The sequence below is a fragment of the Herpailurus yagouaroundi genome, unplaced genomic scaffold (genome assembly GCF_014898765.1).
Source record: "Herpailurus yagouaroundi ecotype Mexico unplaced genomic scaffold, PumYag 77, whole genome shotgun sequence".
NCBI classification, from domain to species: domain Eukaryota; kingdom Metazoa; phylum Chordata; class Mammalia; order Carnivora; family Felidae; genus Herpailurus; species Herpailurus yagouaroundi.
Window position 1 is genome coordinate 9,233,068 of NW_024412388.1, and position 23,699 is coordinate 9,256,766.

At 49.4% G+C, this 23,699-nt stretch overlaps 1 protein-coding gene across 7 annotated transcripts in view; it reads left to right on the plus strand.

Moving 5' to 3' along the window:
- VPS13D (vacuolar protein sorting 13 homolog D) overlaps window positions 1-23,699 on the plus strand; it is a 259,048-nt gene that overhangs the window by 207,918 nt on the left and 27,431 nt on the right. For all 7 annotated transcript variants that reach the window (XM_040461642.1, XM_040461677.1, XM_040461651.1 and 4 more), the window contains one exon: window positions 887-1,082. In XM_040461642.1, the coding sequence (XP_040317576.1) occupies window positions 887-1,082 (196 nt within the window). The remainder of the gene's footprint in view (window positions 1-886; window positions 1,083-23,699) is intronic.

The following is a 23,699-nucleotide window of genomic DNA, read 5'->3' on the forward strand; positions in this document are numbered from 1 at the left end:
CTGGCACACATCCTGGAAGTGCTCCCTGGACAGGGCCCCCCTTCTTCCCTGTAGCCCCTGTGTCGTCTCCAGCCTCTTGCCAACCTCTGGCCACTTTTGAGGCTCTTTAAGGTCATTGCTGTCAACTTTCAAAATGTTTGGAATGTCTCTTTGACCTAGGTTGGTCTTTGGAACAGACTCCATTGAGAGTCCTGGCTGGTTTTGGCAGCTTTGGGTTGGGCGGGGGGGAAGGGGGGGGGTGCCCTTCATTCAGGGCCTCATGATTTACTCATTACCTAAACCCAATTCCAGCAGAGCGTGGGGGGGTTGTTTGGGGGGGGGGGGGGGGGGGGGGGGGGCCGGGGGGGGGGGTGCCTTTCATCAAGGCCTCATGATTTACTCATTACCTAAACCCAATTTCAGCAAAGCATGCAGTTGTTTTTACCCGTTTCAAACTTCTGGTGGTGTTGGCCAGTCACATAGTGTTCTTGGAAAACTGAGGAGCTGTATTTAGTTCTCTCTGCCTTATATTTCATGGGGTCCCAACTTTCCCCAAAGTCTGTTGGTTTAGTCCTACTGTCCGTGTCGTCTCCTGATGGCCCGTATGCTTCCCAAACTCTGAAACTGGAAAGTAGCCACTGTTAACCTCTTAGGTTTTCTGTGATTTTTTGAACTGGAACACACTTTACTTGAGACTGATGTGTGATATATACTCTCAGACTCTCAACTTGGTGGGCAAGCCTACTGGGTTTCCCAGCTAGAGTTGGCCTGCCTGTAGCCTATTAAGAAGTCGACCGAATGTCCCTAAGTTACCTTGCCGGGTGCATGGAATTGATGAGGTTCGGCTTTAAATGCTTTTGCTCTGTCCTTGGCCAGGTTACAACAGCCCTTGTTTCTTTTGCTCTAGGTATCATTGGTGGATTGACCAGTGTGATAACCTCAACAGTGGAAGGAGTGAAAACAGAAGGGGGTGTCAGCGGTTTCATATCTGGCCTTGGGAAAGGACTCGTGGGCACTGTAACTAAGCCAGTGGCAGGCGCCCTGGATTTTGCATCAGAAACAGCCCAGGCGGTGAGAGACACAGCCACTCTCAGTGGCCCCAGGTCAGTGGTCACAGAGGAAGTCGCTTTTGCAATTTCCATTCCAGACATGCTGCCTCTCCTGATCCATGCTGATGTGTTTAATCATATACTTTCCACCTTAATGATGTGATTTTTTTTTAAACTTGAATCCATGTATCTAAAATTTCTGACCTGCCTACTATAAATATGTGAAAATAAGGTGCAAACGTCGGGCATGAATCGCTCCTCGGCCTTTTGGCTAAGATCAAGTGCAAAAATCGGGCATGAATTTTTTGAGAACTACATCTGTATCTATCCACCTCTCTCTGCGTCTGTCATTTATGCGTATATAAAATATTGGTTTTTTTCGTTAGAGGGGTCAGAAATAGAATTGCACCGTTACAGATCTCCCGTTCACCAAACGAACTAGATCCCCATATGCCCACTAAGAGAACTGTGGGGCTGCAGGCTGCATCTGGCTCCTGGGCTCCTGGCATGGTTTTAGGGTCCCTGTCTTGCAGTTCCCCATGTGGGTCTGCCCTTTCTCCGTTCTCCCTCCACTCGGACGTGCCAGCCAGCCCCCGGCCTCATAAAGGAATTCTGCCGGCAGGTTGGCAGCTTCGCTGTGGGATGCAATCTTGCCTCGATGCCAGCCAAGATGGGAAACCGGGGGCAGCCCGTATGGCTCCACGTCCCACACAATCCAACTGCTTTAGCACAGCTTCCTCGTGTCAGTCGCCTCTTTGAGCCTTCCTTTTTCAGAGTGACTAATTGGGGATCTTATCAACAAAGGGTATAATGAATGTTACAGTTCCCAGCCAAGCTGGACGCCACTTAAGCCCAGAAGGATTCTGCTGCTCCCCGGTTAATAGATATTCCCCAAGTGAATTGGCGTGCCCTTTTAGAATGCCTAGGGCCCGGGCCTTATCCACACCCTGCCGCTCCCTCGAATAGGATTTGAAGTGAAATCGTCCCCAATTAAAGTGAATCCATTTGTCTGTCACCAGAAAACCTTCCTGACGACACATTACTGCAGGGGAAATGCTTAAGATTGTGGACTGGGACCATGTAATATGTTTTGCCAGAATGTCTTCCATCTGGAAGCAGCTGCTTTTTACAAAAGGATCTGTAGCGTTTACTTTAGTTAAGTTACATTCTATTCTCAGATACAGAGCTAGAGCAATCCTGGAGTATATTTTGAAGCATTTATGAAGGTGGGGGGAGGGGCAGTAGGGAGGCTTCAAAAGTATCTCCAGTTTTTCTGCGTCTGCTGGAAACCCCAGAAGTCTACCCCCAGTATTTCATCAGGACAGTAAGACCTGATGACCACATGAGTAAAAGCAGGCAGCCCCTACGAATTCCAAAGGAACCATCCTTATTCATAAAATCCCCAAGTGGTCAAGGGATTGAGTGTTTGTTTCACAAGGGGTCTGAGGTACGTGTGTTTAATTTTTTAAATTTCGTTTTGTGCTGGGAACTTCAATGGTGTTGACCAGAAAGAAATGACTCGAATTTTCTACAGTGTGGAAGTCTTGGTAGACCACAGCAGGGTCTGCTTCGTGTCACCAATGTATCCCGTCAGTCATTCATTTCTAGTCAGTAAATACCAATGGAACATTTTCTAAGAACTCAGCGTTGGGAACATGGCAGAGCGCAAGGCTGGCCCTGCCTTCAAAGGGCTTACAGTCCAGTGGGGAAGCAAACTTAAAACAAGAATCATACAGTCATCCTAGTAATCATAATTTGTGAAAATTCTGACAAATGACACAGGAGATGTCCAGGGTGCTGTGAGACTGTGTCACTGGAGAAGGCGCAGGGGAGAAGGAGGTCGGCTAACCTGTGGTCCATGGGGTCAGGAAAGGCTCTTCTAGGGTAGTGCTGTTTAGAAGTCCAATGCGCTGTGCGTTGTGCCCCGGGACCCCCTGGGAAGTGCTGGTCGGGATGAAGCCTGAAGTGGACGTGAGGGTTGGCCAGGTCAAGGGAAGAGAGAATCACATTCCAGGTAAAAGGGGTACAGGAGGGGCGCCTGGGTGGCTCAGTCGGTTAAGCGTCCGACTTCAGCTCAGGTCACGATCTCACAGACCGTGAGTTCGAGCCCCGCGTCGGGCTCTGGGCTGATGGCTCAGAGCCTGGAGCCTGCTTCCGATTCTGTGTCTCCCTCTCTCTCTGCCCCTCCCCCATTCATGCTCTGTCTCTCTCTGTCCCCAAAATAAATAAACGTTAAAAAAAAAAAAAAGGGGGGGGTACAGGAAACTATATGACTTGCCTAAACACAAACAGTAGCCGGGCATTCTAATCGCAGTTTGGCTGCAAATTTCCCGGAACATCTGTCTTCGTAGCCCTTCGCTCCCAGAACAAAAGCTATGGTGGGAAGCGAGGAGCAGCCAGGTAGTCCGCCTGGGGACATGGGGAGCTTAAGTGAGGGGGAAAGAAGCTTCTGCATCTCCTCTCCATTCTCAGAGGAGCCACGAGCAGGAGAGCCACGGCCGAAGTTAGCAGAGGTGCGCAGGGCACGTGCTGGACCATCTAATGGGAGCCTCGGAGAGCTTTGGCCCTTTACCCTTTATTGCACTAAAAAGGCATTACAGCTTCTGCTGAGACACTTGGACCAGTTTCCCTCCATCCATTTGTCTAGGTCCCAGAGTAGGTTATTAATGAGGATCTGTGTGTTAGGGAGAAAAGAACACTTCGCCTGGAGAGCCGTAGGTCTGGGTCCCCACCCCCTTGTTAGCTTCGGGCCCTTGGTCAAGTCTCCTCACCTCCCTAAGCCTCAGTTTTTTCATCTATAAATTGGGGATAAATATACCTGTCTCTTTATTCTCTCTCTCAGAGGTCTGAAGCCCAACCAGAATTATTTTAATGTGGCTGCCATAAGGAGCTATAAACTGCTGGACAACCCTATGTTTGAAAGTCACATTAAAAGAACACAGATTCTTGCAGGTGGAGAAATGTTTCGGTGCCTTGAGGGTTTGTTCTGATGACACTGGGATCTCTCAGGAACATACTAATTCTACCACGGGATAAATCACCCCTGTTTCTTGGAAGTGAGTTATAACCATCTCCAACCATCCCAGTTGACTGAACAGGATCCAGGGGTGTTACTCAGGGTTTTTCCCCACTGTTTAGACAACAGGGACTAACAAATGATTTGAAGGGATTAGAAGTGAGATTCTGACCGAGGGCTGACCTGAGCCCAGGGACCGAGCCAGGAATAGAACCCAGGAGTCCAAGAGTTCTGCCTCTGAGTCTGCTCTTGGAACGAGCCTTTCTGCTTCCTTTGTACTATTGCGTCCAAGTGAGGGCTTAGATCTTAGCATCTATGTTTTCAATGACTCAAATTTTAAGCAGATGATAGCAAAGTAAGCCCTAAGACTGCAAAAGAATACTCCTGCCAGTAATCCATCTGAAAAGTGGCCTTACAGGAAATATTGGCTCCTTTTCGTGTTTATTTGAACATGATTTTATTTATAGGGAACCTCCCCCCCCCCCCACCCCCCGCCTTGAGTTCTCTCAGATTAAAATACTTCCAAGTTCCTCTCCTTGGTGGAGTGTGCAGGCATTCCACAAGGACAGTCACCTAACTTTCCCCCCCAAGTTTCCATGCAATCTAATTGTTCTTGGGAAGGCAGGTGGGGGCGGGGGGAGAAGAGGGCGGAGGACCGCGCAGAGCCCTTGGCCTCCACATGAATGTTGTAGACCAATATCCCCTGCTGCATTTGTTAACTGGACAAGTATGTGTGGTTTGGAACCGAAATAAGAAGGCTTTTCCAAGGCAACGTTCTGCTGGCTCAGGTTGCATCTTCTCGTCTACGTGTTGGGCCACATTTGTCTGTTCCCAAGTCAAGTTTATGAAAGTGGCACAGATGCAGCCACACTCGCCGTGCCACGGGAGCCATATAGAGAAGCCCAGCCCCCTTCACACATGGCCACGCATGCCCTCTTCCTGCATGTGTGGTGGTAACTGATGGGAGCCCTTGAAAAGATACTTGGGTACAAAGCCACAGAGACCCGGGAGCAGCCATTTCACAAGAGAAAGTACAAATAACGCTGAAAAGACAGGAGTATTGGACTCTGGGCTATGTATTTGCTTGGTTATTTCTCTAAATACCCTCTGTTGTAGGCTTTGGGTTACAGGACATCTTAGGAATGTAGCAGATGAAGATTTATGAAGCCGGGTCCTGAGGTTTCCTCCAGAATATTTCTTCACCTTTTTATTCAGGACCCCAAATGGGGAGAGAAGCGGGAGCTGGCAGAACTTGAAATATTTAAACGAATTTAGCAAAGCTCAGGAGTGTCAGAGCTTTATCTCCTTATTTAAGTTAGATAAGGAGGAACGGGAATTCGAAGGGTAATGATAGATTGACGTTTAAGAATATAGCCATGAGGACTCTGAGAATGCTCTGGAATCCCAGGACCCCTGTGTTGTGCACGTAGATGTAAATTCCAGTTGCTCTGAGAGCTTTTGAGTAACCTCTGGGTTGATTTCGCAGAAAAGATTGATGGTGGGCATATTTGACCTTTTCAGTAAAAACGCTCTCAAGACACCACCCAAAATTTGTTCAAGACACTTTCTGCCAGCGGCCTCCCGGATATGAAATGGATGTAGATTTTCTTAAGGAAAAGTCCGTTTTTGTTACAGTGTTTGCTTCTTACCTACGACTCTCCCGGATTGAGGGGAAGAACGTCTTGGGTCAGCAGAGCCTGAGTGCAGTCAGGTTGGACAGGTTGGGAAAAAGTCCACAGAGGGAACTTGGCAAATGCTTTTACTACTTTTCCATCCCAGTTGGGAAATACTGCTTGTAATTCTCCTATCCACGCATAACGCATCAAACAGAATTGGTTTGAATTGAGGCTCGAGGCAACTTCCCAAGATTAAAATCTTCACGAAAATCAAAGTGGTTATTAGGATACACCAGGGCGGTCAGTTTTTCCAAAACCAGTGTCCACCTAAGGCAGAGGAGAGTGGACTTACGCCCCGTGTAGCTGGGGTCAGAAGCGAGCCCAGGACTGTTTGGAAAGCTTCTGTTTCATCTTAAAACTAAACGAATCTTACATTTTATCGCAGGTTTGTTTTCATGACTTAATGTTTTCAGTTGCCACCTAGTAAAATCAGCCCGTCACAAAGGCGCACCAGGTCGTCCTGTAGCAACTGCCTCTCATGCTCATTGAAGAACTTCAAGAGAAGCCTTCCGGATGAGTCCTGGGGACCCTAGTAGCACTGACGCATAGACAGGTGTATTAACACAGTGAAAAGCTAGAGCCTAGTACATACTTGACCCTGAGGCTCTGCTTCTGATCTTCAGCCTTATCTGTCTGTGAGCTTGATAGCTATCTGCTGCTTGGGGCAGCCAGGGAATCGGGTGATATGAAGTTTTATCGTGAGAAGGAATTTGATTTTAGTGAGACTGAAGAATGATTGCTGTGTCCACCCAGAGGGAAGGGGCCGTTCACACCTCTCCTCTGCTGCCCAAGGGCGGCACATGGGGCACAGGGCGTAGGGCAGCCAGCTGCTTATCTTCTGCTCACCCTTGGGTGTGTGTGAGGTGAGAGCCATCTATTCTCATTTCCCGATCTTGCCAAACCAGGCTTTTCCAGAGAATGCCCAAAGGTAGATGGACCGTTTTCTCACTCCTCCTGAGCAACCCCCACGGGAGAGACCGCTTTCAGAGCTACGTTAGGATGTAGGATACTCTCACTCGGGTCTAAAATTAAGCTGATGAAGTTACAGGATAAGATATTTTTCAGAAACACCCTAACAGTCTTTCATGCCTTATAAGTTAAAATTCCTCTCACAGGAACACAAACAGAGAGATCTTTTTTTTTTTTCTTCTGAGACTAACATCTTCCCTCTTGCTGAACTGTAAATACCATACTCCCCTTTCACTCAAAGGCTCCAGATGATGCCATTCTCATTATAACATAACTTATGGAAGGCTCAGATCTGTTGCTGAAAAAAAAAAAAAAAAAGAAAAAAACGGAAACCTGCACACACCTATCTGAGAAGAGACTTTTCATTTCTGAAATCCCATGACTCATTTTTATGCAAGATTATCTGTTAGGGGGGAAAAACACTTTTTTGGTCATGGTACATTATAACCGTTTCTAGAAAGGAGTGTCTATTTTTTGCCATTTTTGGCATGCAGACATGACTGACTTCCTGGAAACGGCACAATCCTGCTTCCAAAAGCAAAAATAAATTGGATTTAGGCATGTGCATCCTTAAAGTACAATCCTCATGTCTCAACCAGCAGGTCTTTGCTCAGAGAGAATAAAATGGAAAGTATAATTGCTTTCTGATTTTGGTTTCTTCCATTTAAAAATTAAAGAATCAATCTAACCATTGCACATGTGGAGTCCTTTCCTCGTTCGGGGACTTGATTTGTGCAACTCTGGAATGGCTGCATTTGAGATTTTGGGTTTGAACTTCAAGAGAAACGGAACAGTGTGTTTCTTCCTGAGAAAAATTTGTATTTTATGCATTAGAGAAGGATGAAAAGTCATATCCTGTTTATAGAATTCCTCTGTAAAGGTGTTAAGTGCACTTACTTTTAGGTTTTGATGACTACCCTGTGTCTTTAATGGTTTTCCCTTACAGAGTTGTCTCTCTTTGCCCAGCAGGAAATTGGAATCCTCCTTAAAGAGGGGATCCAGGTTTGAGTTCAGATCCCCTGCTCCCAGAAAGCTTGAGTGTGGGATAATTCTGAGGCACATAGGGGGCCAGCAGACCAGGAGGGGATCGAAGACTATAGTGTTGTGTTACAAGTAAAAGCTTGTAATCTTTGGGGGAAGAAAAGGTAGGTTTGGGGGTTATAATTAGCCCAGAGTTTCCTTGCCCCAATACCTTTATTTAGTACTCTTTTGTCCGACTGCCTTTCAAAGACAGATTCTTGCCAAGTTTCTCACTTACTTGTCAAGTGGGAGAAAAATAAGATTGAACTTGCAAAGCATTTTATTTTTTTTTTATTTTTTATTTTTTTCTAATTTTTTTTTTTTAACATTTATTTATTTTTGAGACAGAGAGAGAGCACGAACAGGGGAGGGTCAGAGAGAGAGGGAGCACAGAATCCGAAACAGGCTCCAGGCTCCGAGCTGTCAGCACAGAGCCCGACGCGGGGCTCGAACCCACAGACCGCAAGATCATGACCTGAGCTGAAGTCGGATGCTCAGCCGACTGAGCCACCCAGGCGCCCCGTGAACTTGTAAAGCATTTTAATCACAAATCCTCTGCAAAAAAAAATAGTTTTATTACATCGGGCTTATATAACTCAAATTTGGCTAACAGTGTTACTAAACTATATCCTTAGTGGATTTGCTTTGCTACATAGAGGAAACGGATTGCTCATTAGCACAAAATTTGTCCATGTGGGTCCTTTTAGAACAGAAGCTCTCAAAACATGGCTTGAGGACCCCTAGGGAGGCCCACTTTCCCAGGATCCATAAGGTCAAACTTACTTTTATATATTTATATAGGAATTCGTACGTGGGTAATTAAATAACCCTGTTATAGTGATATTCTCTAACGAACATACAGTGGAGTTTTCCAGAAGCTACACAGTGTGTGATACTGTGCACACGGATGGAGTGTACAAGCAGATAAGAAAATGCAACTGTTTTCTATTAAGCAAGACGTAAGGAGATTTGCAGAAATGTAAAACAATGCGACTCTTCGCACCTTCTGTGGCTCCATGAATATGCCACCGCCAACAGATACCTGTGCCTGGTTAATTTCCTTGACAAGGCGCTCTATGTGAAAACGTGGTGATGATCCATCATCCTGCTGGGAAATAGCACCAATCGGCAGTGGTGGATTAATGTGGATTAAACTGCAGGAGCCCCCGTGATAGGATGCTTCACCTTGGCTTCCTGCCGACAGTTGTCAGCCCTCCTGGTTTGCTCCTGACTTTTACTGGGTTTCTTGAGGTAACAACTGGAAAGATTTTATTACATACCAGAAAGACCTCTTACAACAATTTACCTAATTTAGTCCTTCACCTTAACCTACCCTCCCAATAAATTTTAACTTCAGCAGCATGGTGAGCAAGGAGCACATTACTTCAGAGTGCAAGGCCCATCTTGTCAAAGGCCGCTGGCTCCCGCTAGCACTGCCCTCAGCTCTTCCAGGAAATGGAGAAGGTATATCTGGGTCGCAGTTCACTTGGGCAGAACCTCAGCTTTCTCCCCTAGCGAAGCTGGTGGGGCAGGACAAACCCACAGTATTTGGGTAAGCTCCTTTGAACTCTCTGTGAAAAGCAGTTTTTATGAGGCAGTTCTGTGTTAACACCAGAGGCCGCCCCTAGTAGATACTACCCAAACGTACTTCAAACGTAGGTGACGCCAGCGGTGACACGAGCGTCATCATAAAATCCCGGGGACTGCAGGAAACTTCAGAGGAGAGTCAGAGCCGAACTTCGCTTCTCATTATGAGGAGGATGGGCCCCAGGAGTCCTGGCTAACCCTACTAGCTTAGGACTTGTTGGATCCAGTGGAACCTCCCTGAGTTCTGCCAGGATCGACACAGGGCAGAGCTCCTCAGTTCCCTAGACTTTCCAGATCTACCCCGGCAGCACAATTAGGGTGACAGTGACTGGCACCTGCCCACCTCCTAAGGCGTGAAAGGCCAGCTTACCATGTTTTCATATCCCTCGTGAGAAGACGAGAGCCTCTAAGAGTCCGTGTCTTTGTTTGAATTGTTGAGGGGCCCCACTGATTCAGTTTAGCCAATTCTAAATGTGTGATACTCCGATCCAATTGCTTAATAAACATGCTGGTTCAAGTATAGGCAAACTGACAGTAGAAATTCATTACTTGGTTAAATATTGACCTCCCACTATGTTCCAGGCCTATAATAGGTATAAGTGCCAAGAATATTTAAATACTTGAGGACAAACTGCCTTGAAGAATCTTCCAGATTCTTGAGAATCACCAAGCTGTTTGTGCATCAGTATTCTTAAATTGGTCTTGCGTGTTCAGGAGAGCAAGTTTCCTCTAGCTTTCTTAAAGTACCCCTTTATGAGGGTGACCTGATTTCCTGTTTGTTCTGGAAAACCACAAAGTTGAATTTGTGTTGCAGTGGTGTATACTGGGGAGGCTTGGTTAGTTACAGGCTGTTTTTCTGGCTTTATTAACAGGTTTGTCATAGCTCTTCCAAAACTCTCGAAAGATCTCCACTCTTTCTGCCTTATATGTTCTTACTAAATATTATATAATTTCGTGCTATGACTTTGACCCTCATTGCCTCACTATAACACATTTTTTTTTGTCTTCTCAAACTAAATTTTATTTTGTCAAAGTAAATACGCGTCCATACTATTAAAAGTCGAAGGCTTCTACATGTCTGAAGATAAAAACCAGCAGCCTCCCGCCTCAGTTTTCCCTGCCTCTGAGACCTTGCTCCCCCAGAGGCAACCACTTACAACACTTACACTTACAACCACTTATACAACACACAACACTTTTGGCTGCTTCTTTGATTTGTAGGTATTTACCTCTATGTTTCTTTAAAAAAAAAAAAAAGTGCTATTTCTTGATTTCGTCCAACTTCTTATTACTGTACGTACATACTCCCTCCCCCTCTTTTTCAGTCTAGCTTTATTGGCCTTTTTGGGCAAATTGGCATTCAGTTTTTACATTGTTAGGACTATGTCAACAGTATTCCCAGTGAAGCTACCTAGGTGACTATGATTATGTTTCCTTTTTGGTTTCTTTTTTCTCCCTGGAGTTTGTAACTGCTCTGACTCTTGTTTGCTTAATTTGCTACATGCATATTCCCACTTCTCCTCAAGCTCTTACTTTCAGCTTTTTTTTTTTTTTTTTTACTGCAAAGTTAGTGACTCCCTCAAAAAAAATGTGGTTTTCTGTCTGCCTATCGCTGATTTATCCGCAAACTCTTTCTGTATGTTTCAAAACGTATGAAGCAATTTGTCGGGTTTATGATTTTTCTGGTAGGTGCTTCCCCTGAGTGCTGCCTGCTCCCGCGTGGACCTCCTGCTGTCTAGAAACCACAGGGCTGGTGCCCTGCTGCTCCTGAGTTTCTTTCTCCCGTTGGTTTGGTCTTTCTCTTTCGTGAATAGAGACAGTTCTCAGGTGGTTGGTGATTCTCGACTGTCTGTTCTGATCCTCTTTCAAGCCGAGGCACCGACAAGCTGCCTGGGAGCCCTCTGTGGGGCCTGGGGCCTTCCTGTCTTGGGCTGAGGAGGAACAGGCTGACGGGGGTGAGAGAGGGGCCCGCAGATCTCCCTGCTGCTTCCACGGGCCGGTAGCCAGTCTTGCTGTTTGCAGCACCCTGCCACACGGGGCCTGCCTTTGGCCCCGGAGCCCCAGAGCTTCTTGGTGCCCCGTCTTGCTGAAACCTGGTGGGCTTTACCGTGCTAATTAATCAGCCTGCCGCTCTGTGGCTCCCACTCCCTCGGGCTTACATTTCAGCACCGCTTGTCCGTCTACTCCTGCGCTTCTGAAAGAGTGCTGACACCTTCTCTTTATCCTTTTGGAGTCGTGCCATTTGTATCCCTTTGCTTCCGCTTTCGAGGGGTCTCTCGACTCAGTCTGTCATATTTAATCAGAAGCCCTATAGCGCGGACTTTTCACTAATTCATTCATCCCATCTTGATGTCCTCCCCCCCCCCCCCCCGGCATCCAGCCAGTAGCTCTGAATCCGTGTGGTTTGCCCGACATCCATATCCGTGGTTTCTGCTACGACCTTCTTTAAGTTTGGTGGCATCAGGAAATCAAACAGTAATGTGGCTGGTGACTATTTTAGACCTTCACCACGAGCCAGGCACCGTTCTGTGTACTTTCCACATATTCCCTCCTTTTACAGCAACAACTTCTGAACAACGGCCTCTTGGGCGGCCAGTGGCCCTTCCTTCCCTGGAAGCCTTGGAAGGCGCCTGGAGAGAAGGCTTTGCTACTCCCAACCCCAGCCTCAAGTCTGGGCTTGGTCTTTAATCTCTCATTCTGTGTGTCGTAAAGAAACAGGTTGTAGAAGGCTCTTGTCAGATCCCAGGAACATGAAAGAAATAGCACACCCCACGGTAGTGACATGGCCCTGTCACCACCCCTCGTGGAACCATAAAAGCTATTCAGAAGGGCCGGCAGCTGGTGAGCGACTGTGCTTAGATCTTGGGTGCTGATGGGTGTTTTGTAGTTTCCAAGGGAAGTTGCTGAAAGTTTTCTTATCTCGACACTCCAAGGGCAAGAGGTCTTTCTTCAAAGAGAAGCGGTCATTTCAGAGAGAGATGTGGAAAGAACATAAAATCACAGGTCTTCCCCAGTTCTGGAGAAGAAATGGGAAGGAGCACTGTGGCCGCCCCCGTAAAAAGGAACCAGGCGGTTACGGGAATCAGGGAGGGCTTCCCACAGCGTGGTTTGGTCCCCACATCTGTCCAACAAGGTTAGAGGGCCCGCGGGGAGTCGGGCAGCCCCGGCTCCGAGGCCCTGCGCTGCTCTCTGTCAGCTGTGGCCTGGAGCGAGTCCCTCCCTGCTTCCTGTCTCTGAGGTGAGAGTCCTGTCGCTCCCGTGGGATGGGAGCCTCCGTGGTGCTCACGTGGAGGAGGTGGCATAATGCACGAGAGCACCTCGCCTGAAGCGGTGTGTGCGGTCGGGGCTCGAGAAACGGCGTCGGCGTCCGGGCTCTTTCTGAACACGGATGGAGCGGACGCGAGGCGGCGATGACGTCTTCACTGCTCGCACACACCGTACCCCCGAAGGCCCACTGGCCACTTGCTCTAGTCTGCGAGGCCAGGTTCACCTGCTCGGTTGGGTGTCTGTCCTTCCTGGTCTCTTTCTCCTCACAAAACAGACCGTGAAGTTCAGGCCCACAGACCTGTGCCCGTCACGCGGCCGAGGTTGCTGGGCGGAGGCCCTCAGCCTGGGCCCTCAGCCTCCGTGTAGGAGAAGCCCTTTGAAAAAGGTGCGCGGAGGCCACGAACTCACTCTGAACCCACTTGTGAAGAGCAGGTGATCCCAAACTATTGTTAGTGTCTGCTGTAAATGATATGCCTCTGGGTTCGAGCAGAGTTCAGCCAGAAGCCCCACATGACATGGAAATCTGTCCTGGAGCCAGGTTTGTCGGGTAAAAGTTATGTAGCGAATGTCTCCAAACATTGGCATCTGTTGTCTGCCGAGGCTGGGGCGACCGGGAGTGATGGAGCGCTTGCGGAGATTGGGACGGGGCGTGCGACCCTGTGACAGCTGACAGACGCTTTCGGGCCACTGTTGCTCATCCAGCTCTCTTGATAAACAGCCTTGAAAGCATTACGTGGTTTGGAAAGCATTCCTCAAAAACAGTTATACTCTCCAGACGCATGACAGGCCACCGTGGAGTTCTGTGGAAGGGTTTTGAATCGTAGAATCGGATCCCCCTTCGGCGGGGCCGTTGGAACGGGCGAGGGCTTATCTGCGCGACTCCCGCCAGGACGGCATCACAGCAATGTTATCGTGTAGGTCGGGGTCCCCTAGTCTGTTAAACAAACAAGAGAGTGCTCTCGGGGTCAGGGCTAGAGTTGAAAAGGAAGAACTCTTTTCTTTCCTCTCTGGGTAGATGCGACGGGCCCCTCGAAACCTCGCTTTCATCGTGCACCCTTCATTTCGTGGCTTCTGCATAAGGAAAGAGACAGGGCTTTGGGTTACTGTGCAGCTTGGAGCCTTTCAAAATGAGCTTCCTCTGGAGCATAAATGTTCGTTTTGTAATGCATTTCAGAGCACACCTTCCCAGTTGTCCTATTTCCAGAAATCTAGCTCCCGTTGCCTTTTGCTCCTCCTAGGAGGTTCTGGGTGCCGCAGGGCGAGAGGGAGGAGGGGGAGGCGGCTTGCCGTGGGTGGCGTCCGTGCCGTCGCAGTTCATTTGGGACTTAGACTCCTACAGAACTCGTGAGGCAGGCAAAGTGCTCTGGCGACCCATTTTGTCACAAAACTTTTACTGAATTCTAATACACCACAGGTTGGTTTGGGGGGTTTGTTTTGTTGTGTTGTGTTTTTTGGGTTTTTTCGTTTGTTTTTTGCTTTGCTTTGTTTTGTTTTACGTTTGGGGATGGCATTCACAGGATTTTATTCTTATTCCCAAAATGCAGTGGTGGTGCTGACAGAGTAACATGGAACATCATTCTGATTTATCATGTTGAAGTGACAGCAGTTCACATTCTTTTAATCTGTCAGTGTAGGATCAGTTCCTCCTTGACTCGAGTCTCTGAGATCAAAATAACCTATCTGGATGTTCCCTTTGGGTATTGGAGGCAGCATGGCCTCTTGGCAAGAGGGCAGGATCATAAATCATGAGACCAGAACCCCGAGTCCAGCCCTCACATCCCTCTGCCTTGTGGCCTTGTGCCAGCAGCCTCTTGTCCCCTCCTCAGGCCAGTCTCCCCACCTCTGAGGGGGTGAGGGTCGTCCTGGCCTGGTCACATCTGCCTGGCCAAGGTGAATAGCTCCCTGAGGAATGGCGCAGAGGGGGCTGGCTCTTCTCCCCCGGCTGGCTTTGCCATCACAGAGGAAGCTGGGCATTGGGACAAAGAAGGAGCTCAGGCAGGACATACGAAAGCTTGATAATATTTTCTAAAAATAAAAAGGCAGTAGGTTAATCTGAGGCAGTGCGGTACCTAAAATATTGCTGAGCAACCCTTGGCCCTAGCCTGAACCCCAGCTGGGCTTAGCACTATTTAAGTTGGTTACATCTAATCCCCGAAGGGTTGAATAAGTGGCCCCAGACATGGCAGGCTAGCTCACATGGGGGCAGCATGTGAGGACAGCCTACATAAAATGTAACATCCAGGCAAACCCTTGTAAACAGACTGCTTCCCACATGCTCCGTCGCCGTAGAGGTACTAGAACGTTACGCAGATTCTTTTAGCGGATGCCCAAGGAAGTCGGTGTTCAAGAAAAGCTCTTGACGGAGGCCATTTTGCATCAAGAATGGATTGTATGTGGTATGAAAAAGCAAATTCCAGAACATATTCCTCTTTGGTTCCCAAGCTAGGATAAAATTCGTCCTTTTTAGGCCCTGCGTACGACATAGAGTCCGTGGCGGGGCCCCGTAGCTTGCGAAGGCCGTCCGGAAAGCACACAGGAGAGAAGTGTGTGCGGCGGTGAGTTGGCTGCTGATGGCGGCCCTGGGCCCGTGTGGTGGCTGCTGCTGCCTCCCACTCGTGAGCAGCTTGCGTCCCTGCACTTTTGAAGTCAGGCCCCTTTGTTTCCTTACGATTCTATGTCCCCAAATACAGTTATCAAAGTGACCCGGAGACAAAGTCCCACAGGAAGTGGGGGCATCCAGGTCACTGTTTATGGAGCTCTCACAGTCTATCTTGGCCCCTAAGAAAGTCCCATTCTCGGCGGTGGGTCTGGTTTTCCAAACTTTAATACATCAGGGAATCTTGACACATCTGAGCTCATGATGGGCCAGAGTGAGTCTTCAGAAGGCCGCCTGCTATGCACCCAGCAGCCAGTGGAGACCGGCCTCACTCGCAAGTGTTCATGTAGCCTATGTGATAACGTGGGCGTGTGCAGGTGCTTTGTAGACTGCCCTGGGAGACGTGAGGTGTTATTAAGACTTCACTTAGCCCCGAATTCATATGCGAATAACTAGGGGCAGATTGAATGGATTTCACATTCTTCTTGAGAATTTCCTAAATTAGCCTACCTAACTTTTTCGTGCCCTTTCTCTTTCCTGACCTAAGTAGCTCTCTGCAACCTATATTTTGTACAAACCAGGACAAATATTGTACAGGAAAAGAAGAAGTACCACAGACACCGGGATTATCAATAGCTAGAGACAGTTTTCTGTGACCCATTCATTCCATGGCACCTCCTATCTACTACCAAAAAAAAAAAAAGGTGCTTTGGGCTTTGGAATGACAAATTCATTAGCTCAGCTCGAAACATCAGCATCGTGGACAAGGAAACCTTTGAGGAAAACAAGAATGGGTATACAGTTCATTCAGAAAGACCGGGTTAGTTCCAATCAGGAGGCACGACTTGCACCTTCAGGCTGAACCCAGACTCTCATCCAGAGCCTACCACCGGCCTCACTGGACTTCATCAGAGACACCTGCCTCTACCCAGAGGTGGAAAATACTTTGGTGCATGTTGTTGCTAGTGTGGGATTTTAGTTTTAAACAAACGTGGGCTCTAGTCTAGTACTGCATAACAGTGGCCAAAACGACCAAGCTGGCAGGAAAGCACTCAAAAAGCCAGCAGTGACTCCCCTCAGAGGCTTTCCTACCTGGTCCTCTCAGCGTGTCTTTGGTTTAGTTTTGGCTTGTTTTTTTCCCTCTTCCATTTCCTCTCTTACTCCTCCTTCCTCTGTTATGCTTAGACTTTGGTTAGAAGAGTTCCGCTGGTCATCATTCCAGGCTGTCAGTAGCCTCATTTAGAGGTGGGCCCACTGAGGCACAACAGATGCTAAACCATGGTGGTTCACACGATGAACTGTGGGTTCACAGCTCATCCCCTTGGAGAGCCTGGGTTCAGCTCTGGCATGACCACCTTTCTGGCCCTGAGACGGCAGCCTCTGGGGTGAGCCGCAAATTCCGGGAGTGCTCTCCTCTTGAGATCATCTCTAAACTGAGGTGGAGGCCTGTCCATCGAGCTGATGGTTCAGCCCTTTGAATACGAATCAGCTATTGAAGATGGAGGGCGAGAGCAGACTCAGCAGGGCTCATGCACGGGACCTTCTGTTTGATTCCATGAGACCGGATCCCCCTTGGGCGCCTTGCTTCCGTGTAGGTGCGCACACACGTGCACATTCACATACCGTGCTCACGCGTGTGAGTTCACTTTTTTCTGTATTAATACTTAAACTAAGCGCAGCCACCAGGCAGTGTCTGCATTCCCGTCCCCCGTGGCACCCGGGAAGACGGCAGTAGGGCAGCAGAACTGGGGCTCCTTTTAACGTCTCGGCTGTACGAAGGGCAAGCGAGCCCCCACGGTACCCCCGAATTCACGAGTTCGCGCGGAGGTGCGCTGCAGGAAGAGCTGGTTGCTGTTGCCCAGACGGTTCGTCAGAGGTCAGACTGAAGATACTGCTTTTGTGAGAACAGAGTGCACTCATACATTCAGGAGCAGCTCCGGGCCTATATGTAGGGCCCAGGGCCTGCTGGGATGGGGTTTTACACTTGGGCTGTCCTTTTGCCCTTCCACTGAACTCTTTCATTTCAGTCATGAGCAAACAGTCAGTGCCTGAACTAACAACCCTGCCGTCCTCCAAAGCACGGCTCGCTTACAGTACCGAACAAAGGGAAGGAGGGCCGCGTGGGCCGGCCCAGGCCAAGGAATGCGGCTTCAGGGTTCTGCTCCATAAATTTAACCAGCACGACGAAAAGGAGATAATATGAGCCTTCGTGATGATCTGAAAGGGGGAGGTTCTGTGTCCCATTGATTGCGGTCTGGCCCGGTGCCAGGCCCAAGCCTGACCGACAGTTGAACCATATCGTTAAGGCGTGTAACACAGCTCGAGTCTTGTACTGCCGCCAACGAGTACATGTCCACAGGGCAAACGTTTATAAGGAGTCGAGGCGGCTGTCCTGTTTAACCCTCTCACACCGCGTGTAATAGATCCAGCTGCCACTCAGAACTTGCCCATCGGGGGTCACGCAGGAAAGCCTGCACGTTTCTGCTCTTCAGACGGAGCTTCTCGGGACCGGGGAGAGAGAAGAGGCGCCGTCCAGAGAGGGTTTCCCTCCGGAGAAGCAAAGCAGTCGGTCTCCCGCCTTCCTCCAACCCCCCCCCCCGCCGCCCCCACCCCCCCGCCCCCGCCATCCCGGCCAGAAATGGGACACCGTAGCGCTTTATTCGAAGTAGCTCTCTGTTTGCAGTATAATGTTGCCGAAGGAAGCGGGGCTGACACCACAGGAAACCTAGCCGTCTCCGAGGAGGCCGCGCTGGCGGCAGAGGCGGTTGGACGCGGACGGCGGAGCGTGCTCCTGGAGCTGCTGCGATTCGGGATGATTCTGTTTCCCTTTCCCCCTACGCAGCCTCCTCGAAGGCTGCTGATAGCCTCACCTTCTGGCTTTCCAGAGCCGCGCCCAAATGCAAAACCAGAGCAGGTGCAAGGCTGTCCCATGGGGTGGCCTGTTAGCCCCGAGTGCTGACTGTCAAGAGGCAGGCCGCCCCGGAGGGCCTCGGTCCCCTCATCGGGAGGGCGTGGGGGAACGGGCACCCCATCACATCACAGCAGGGCCTGCGGGCGCCTGGCTTCTCGCGGTAATACTGCACCGAGTAAATGGAAGACAGGGCTCTGGGTGTAAGTAATGGGAAGAAAGGCACTGTCTGTGTTCAGAGGACCCTAGGAAAACAGTGGGCTAAGGGGTAGTTTAATCCCGCCCATCCTTTGGCCAAACTGGGGACCTGCCCCTCCTTTGTCCACACCATCCAGCGAGGCAGACATTTCTGTCATTCCCAGGGAGCTTGTCTCCAGGGGACAAGGCATCGTGGGTGGATACCCGTGTCCCAGCTGACGGTGCTCCAGATGCTGAATGCTTATGTGTGCCAGGCACTGTTTTAAGCATTTTATTTTCATATATTACTGTCCTTACTGTTTCATTTTCACAACAACTACGTGAGGTGGATGCTTCGTTTTCCCCACTTTACAGCTAAGAAACATGAGGCACAGAGAGGTTACGTGACTGGTCTAAGATCTCAAAGGTAGTGAGAGAGGGAGCCAGAATTTGAACCCTGGCAGTCTCAATGCAGAGCACACATTCCTAACTTCCGTGCTGTTTCTGGGTCATCTCTTGGTCTCTCCCACCCAAAGACCTCATGACTTAAATCTGAGGCTTCTCACCAGCTTTCATGACCCACTTCTTTTTGGTTCTTGGATATGGATACGGAGAGAGGGAATAGGGTGTCTGCCTCAGACCCAGAAGATATGGGAAAAGATGCCAGTGCAGATGTTGGGGGAACGGGGTGGGCCGGGGGGTAGTTTCTATAAACTTTGGGTCCCCTGGTGTGAAGGATGCTTATCACATTCACTCCACCCCAACCAGCTTAATCCAGAGACAGTGCAAGAGGACCATGGGAGACCCTAGCCAGCCAGTGCCCATGCCTGGAGAACTTGATCGCTGAGCTTTGTGTCCAGGAGCTGTGCTGTCCCAGAGCCTCCTTCCTGCGCCGCCCCCCGCCCACCAGTGATAAACGACTGCAGCCTCCCAGGTGCGGCATCTGTCACTTTCACAAACTAGCCATGATGCGACCTGGCTCCACCTTGTCTTTGCTCTGCCATCCAGCAAAAGCTGTCTTCACCAGCTGGTCACCTGAGAACTCCAGCTGCTACACAGTACAGGAAGCCTTGGAAGGAGACTGAGTAGGGTGTGCTCAACATGTGGTAACCTCCTTTTCGTGGCCAAGGAAGGCTCCTGCTTACTTTGGTGCTGTGGGGCCTGAAAAAAAAAAATGCTTTCGGGAGTAGGAGAAGCACCTGAATGGCTGGGCAGCCCTGCGGTCATTGGATTCCATTTGATTTTGCTTCTATGGTCAAGGTGCTTTAAAAGCCTAGGTAGAACCTGGGGCGCCTGGGTGGCACAGTCGGTTAAGCGTTCAACTTCAGCCAGGTCACGATCTTGCGGTCTGTGAGTTCGAGCCCCGCGTCGGGCTCTGGGCTGATGGCTCAGAGCCTGGAGCCTGTTTCCGATTCTGTGTCTTCCTCTCTCTCTGCCCCTCCCCCGTTCATGCTCTGTCTCTCTCTGTCCCAAAAATAAATAAACGTTGAAAAAAAAAAATTTTTTTTTAAAAAAAAAGCCTAGGTAGAACCAACTTACGGTGTGGACTCCTGAAATGATTGCTAAACCCAAAGTTTAGCAGACCCTGGTACTGGATGTCTCCTAATGGGGCACCTGTTCAGAGGTTCTCTTTGTCATGTGTTTGAATGCATTTGGCATCATGGGGCCGTGCTGTACCTGGTCTTTTGAAATATCAGAGAGAGATGCTAAGGGTTAGCATTGTAGGAAGAAATTCTGCTTTTCTCAATTGTTTTTGCTCTTTAACAGCGATCGAAGATGCCATGAGGTAGCCAGATGATCCACTAACTGGGATTTATAGAAATTCTTACCTGCAAAAATTTTAAGACAGAGAGAGTACTTGAAAGTTTCAGTGCTTCATGTAACATGCAGAAGGAGGTCTGGTCTGAGCGTTTGGCATCTAAGTGATCTTCTGGAAAGGGAAGGATGAAAAGCAGCTGAAGAATCACCTCTTGCCTGATATGTGACTCAGCCTCCTTTGTGGCCTTCAGGGTTGTCCCAGGCCTGCCTGCTGCTCTCCATGCAAGGAGCTTGGTCTTCGGAAAACCACGTCTTCTCTCACTAGCTGCCTCCACCTCGAGGTCCAGAGGGAGAGACCACCCTCAGCCGGCAGGAGACGCTAGAATAGACATTTCATGTTCGCTGTTGGCAGAGTAGGGAGGGTGCTGTCACCTCTGCTCGGGGTCAACCCCCAGATGCACCTGCTCTTCCCAGAGGTGTAGGGAGGCTCAGACAGAGGGGCTGGTGCCGACTGCTGATGGGTCTGTGCTTCTCGAGAGCCTGTGTCTCAGTGCTGGGGGACGGTGCGGGGTGGGGGGGGGACCATTTGCAGAAAGGCGGGTGGGCTAGACTAGATCTGAGAGGACTTTATTCCGCTGACCCCTCTGTGTGAAAGTGTCTAGTAGCCTCTTTCCCCACTGCCTCCTTGGCTCCCAGCAAGCTCTAACACATCTTGAATCCCCATTTTTTCTAGTCCTGTAGAGGCAAGCCCCAGTCCGACAGTTCCAATGGATTCGGTCTTGTTGGTTCTTGTTTCCTAGGAAGACAAGTACTCTGAGGGTTTGGTGTTGACTTGGCCCAGAGGGGGTGCGTCTGATTTTTATGAAGGCACAGAAATGCACCTGAGATGACCCCACGCCCTTTTCTTTTCATTCTCACCACCTGGACCATTAAGTCTGCTCTCAAAGCGGGTGGGGGGGTGGGCGGGAAGGAGAGCATTTCAAAGCAAAGCTGATTTGGTCTGTGAACCAGCTTGTCTTCTAGGTTGTACTTCACCCTGACGAGAATCAGAAAGGACAGTCTATAAGCCCCCGAAATGCAATTTCCAATGAAACACGAACTTCACTCTAGTGGCTCTGCAGCTGGAGAGCCTCGAAACCAGTTCCAGATGTTCTCTCTCCCTGTGTTGGCTGCAGGGGAATGTCGGGCAGGCTGGGAGGCAGAGTGCGTTTGCTTTTACCCGCTCTCGGAGTGCCCCCTTTGCAGTCCCTGACTCGCCCCACAGGGCTGTGTAGGGAGAGTGCAGTGGGCACCTGGGCCTCGGCCCGGCCTGCCAGCTCCCACTCATCCGCCGGGGCACGCTGTGCCGAGCCAGCCGCTCGCTGCGGGAGAAGCCCTCGCTCTGCTCTCCAAGGTCAAAAAGCAAGATAGGGCTGGAAAAGTAAATCAGGTGGGCTGGGAAGGAGGCCTCCTGCCGAGGACCCTCAGGTCACCAGAGCAACACCGCTGGCCCTCACCCCATCCAGCATAGGGTGGGGCTGTGTCGCCCAGTGTCGGAAGAAGTAGCGTGGACAGTGACGGTCAGTTCATTGTCCCCTTCCTCTTGAGAACTCTCCACGCGGACTGGCCCCTCAGCCACAAGAAGCCATCCCAGACAAAGCCCGGCCCTCGTGACTCCCTCTCCGGTCTGCCTCCAACCCTTGCTTGCGTACAACATACGATGATAGAAGTCTGTGCGTCCTCGTGCTCTGCTCTTTTAAGTGTGTGTTAGACATTTTGGTGTCTGTGCCTCACTGCGTCCTGAATCGTCTTCTGAAAGAATAGCTCTGTTATCTGAGTTCAAAAAGATGCACGGATGTGAACTGTTGTGAAAATCCAAACAACACATGGGCACGCACAGTGTGTGGACGTTGTTCCAAGGCCCTCGTGCAAGTTACCGCTTTATGGCACACCGGTGAGCTCGACACTGTTATTCCCATTTTAAAGAAGAAAAGAAGAACTCAGTTGTCCTGGCCATTGACAGTCGCCGAAAGGTAATAGTGGTGACCTTGGCAGATATTTCTGTATGCACGTATAGATGTGCGTGTGCACACGTGCGTACGTGTGATTTTACGTGAGTAGGAGCACCCGTGCTCACAGCTGACCTTTTTCACCCAACGGTGACTCTGGGACATCTTCCCGTTCCAGGAGTTAATCATCACTCTTAACATTTATATGATATTAAGTTGCATGTGTGCCATGGTATCTTTACCTGTCTTGAAACACATTGCACGCTGCCTTCTGGGAAGTTGAAACTCTCTGTGCTCCCACCAAGTGCTTGAGAGGACCCGTGTCTCCTCACCCCTGCCAGCTCTGGCCATTTACTCACTCAGAATCCAGCCAAAAATTTTATGAAGGCAATGTTAGACTAAGAGCAAGGCATCGTTCCTCTTTTTGGTCCCCACCGATCTGATCCGAGAGAGCGAATTTTCCACGTCACTGAGTGCCTTTCTTTGATAATTAGGAATGTGGAAGCATCTCTTCTTACTTCAGTTGGCTGTTCGGATTTCTTGTTTTGGGAATTATCTTTGCCTGTTCTTCACCCCAACCCTTTTCACAGCTCTTGAGATCGAAGTTTGTCTCCCTTTTTTAGTGTTTGGCTTTGTCTCCTCCCAGCCTGTCTCGGCCCAACCCTTCCAATAATTGTCATTTAATCTGTTTCTCATCCATATTAGTACAGATCTTTCCTCCAAATACTAATGAAATTGAGATTAGTCACTGTGTGAATCCCTGTGAGTTAACGTCTGCACCTTCACTTTATAAAAGGAGAGCTGTCACAGCTCCAGTCGGGTGCTTTAGCACCGAGAATGAGGCTTCAGTCAGATGGTTTAGGATACTGTGTGGTGTGATCTGCTAGCCGGCTTTCATCCTGTGGTTCGTTTCTTCCTGTTTCTTAGTATTTGATTACCGCCAGCTCCTGTTGTAAAACGTGGCAGATTAGTACTGATGCCATACCTTGTTGTCTTAATAAAAATCTTGCTCCGCTTGTAGGCAGGACACTGCTTGAAGCCAGACCTTCCCATCATGCCCTCTGTCTGTACGGTACCAGATGCCCTTAGCTGTCTCCTCACCGATGCAGTGTCTAGGTTTCTTCCCCACCCCTTTCAAGGATGTCCATCTTACCTTCCCAACTGGACTATAACCTTCCTGAGGTCATGCTTCTGCCTTCTTTGGTCTTCCTCTAGGATCCCCAGAATGCTCAACACAGTGACGGGTCAGAGTATTTATTAAAGACATTTTCATCAGCACTCACAATAAGTTGACCGAGTCCAGGAGAATCAGAAAGACCCGAGATCAAGTTTGCCTTTGCCACTTGGCAGCTGGATGGCCTTAAGCAATCTTGATAATCTCTCTAAGGCATGATTTCCTCCTCCATGAAATGGAATACTAACTTCACAGCTTCCTATAAGAATGTTGTGACATGAACATACCCCATGTATAGTCCACACAATAAATGCAGCTGCGTGGACATACCGTGGACTGTGGCGGCCCAGAGCCTTCACTCTGGTGTCTCTCTCACTTAAGGTCGGTGGGGAAAATACAGATATAAGAGAGCTGGTTGAGGCGGCGACACACTAAGTTTTTCCGTGGAAGATCCTTAGAGGCCCTTGTGCTCCTCCGTTGAAAGACTCGTTGTTGAGTCTGAATGTGGTTTTTTCCAACAGGGAGCCTTATAATC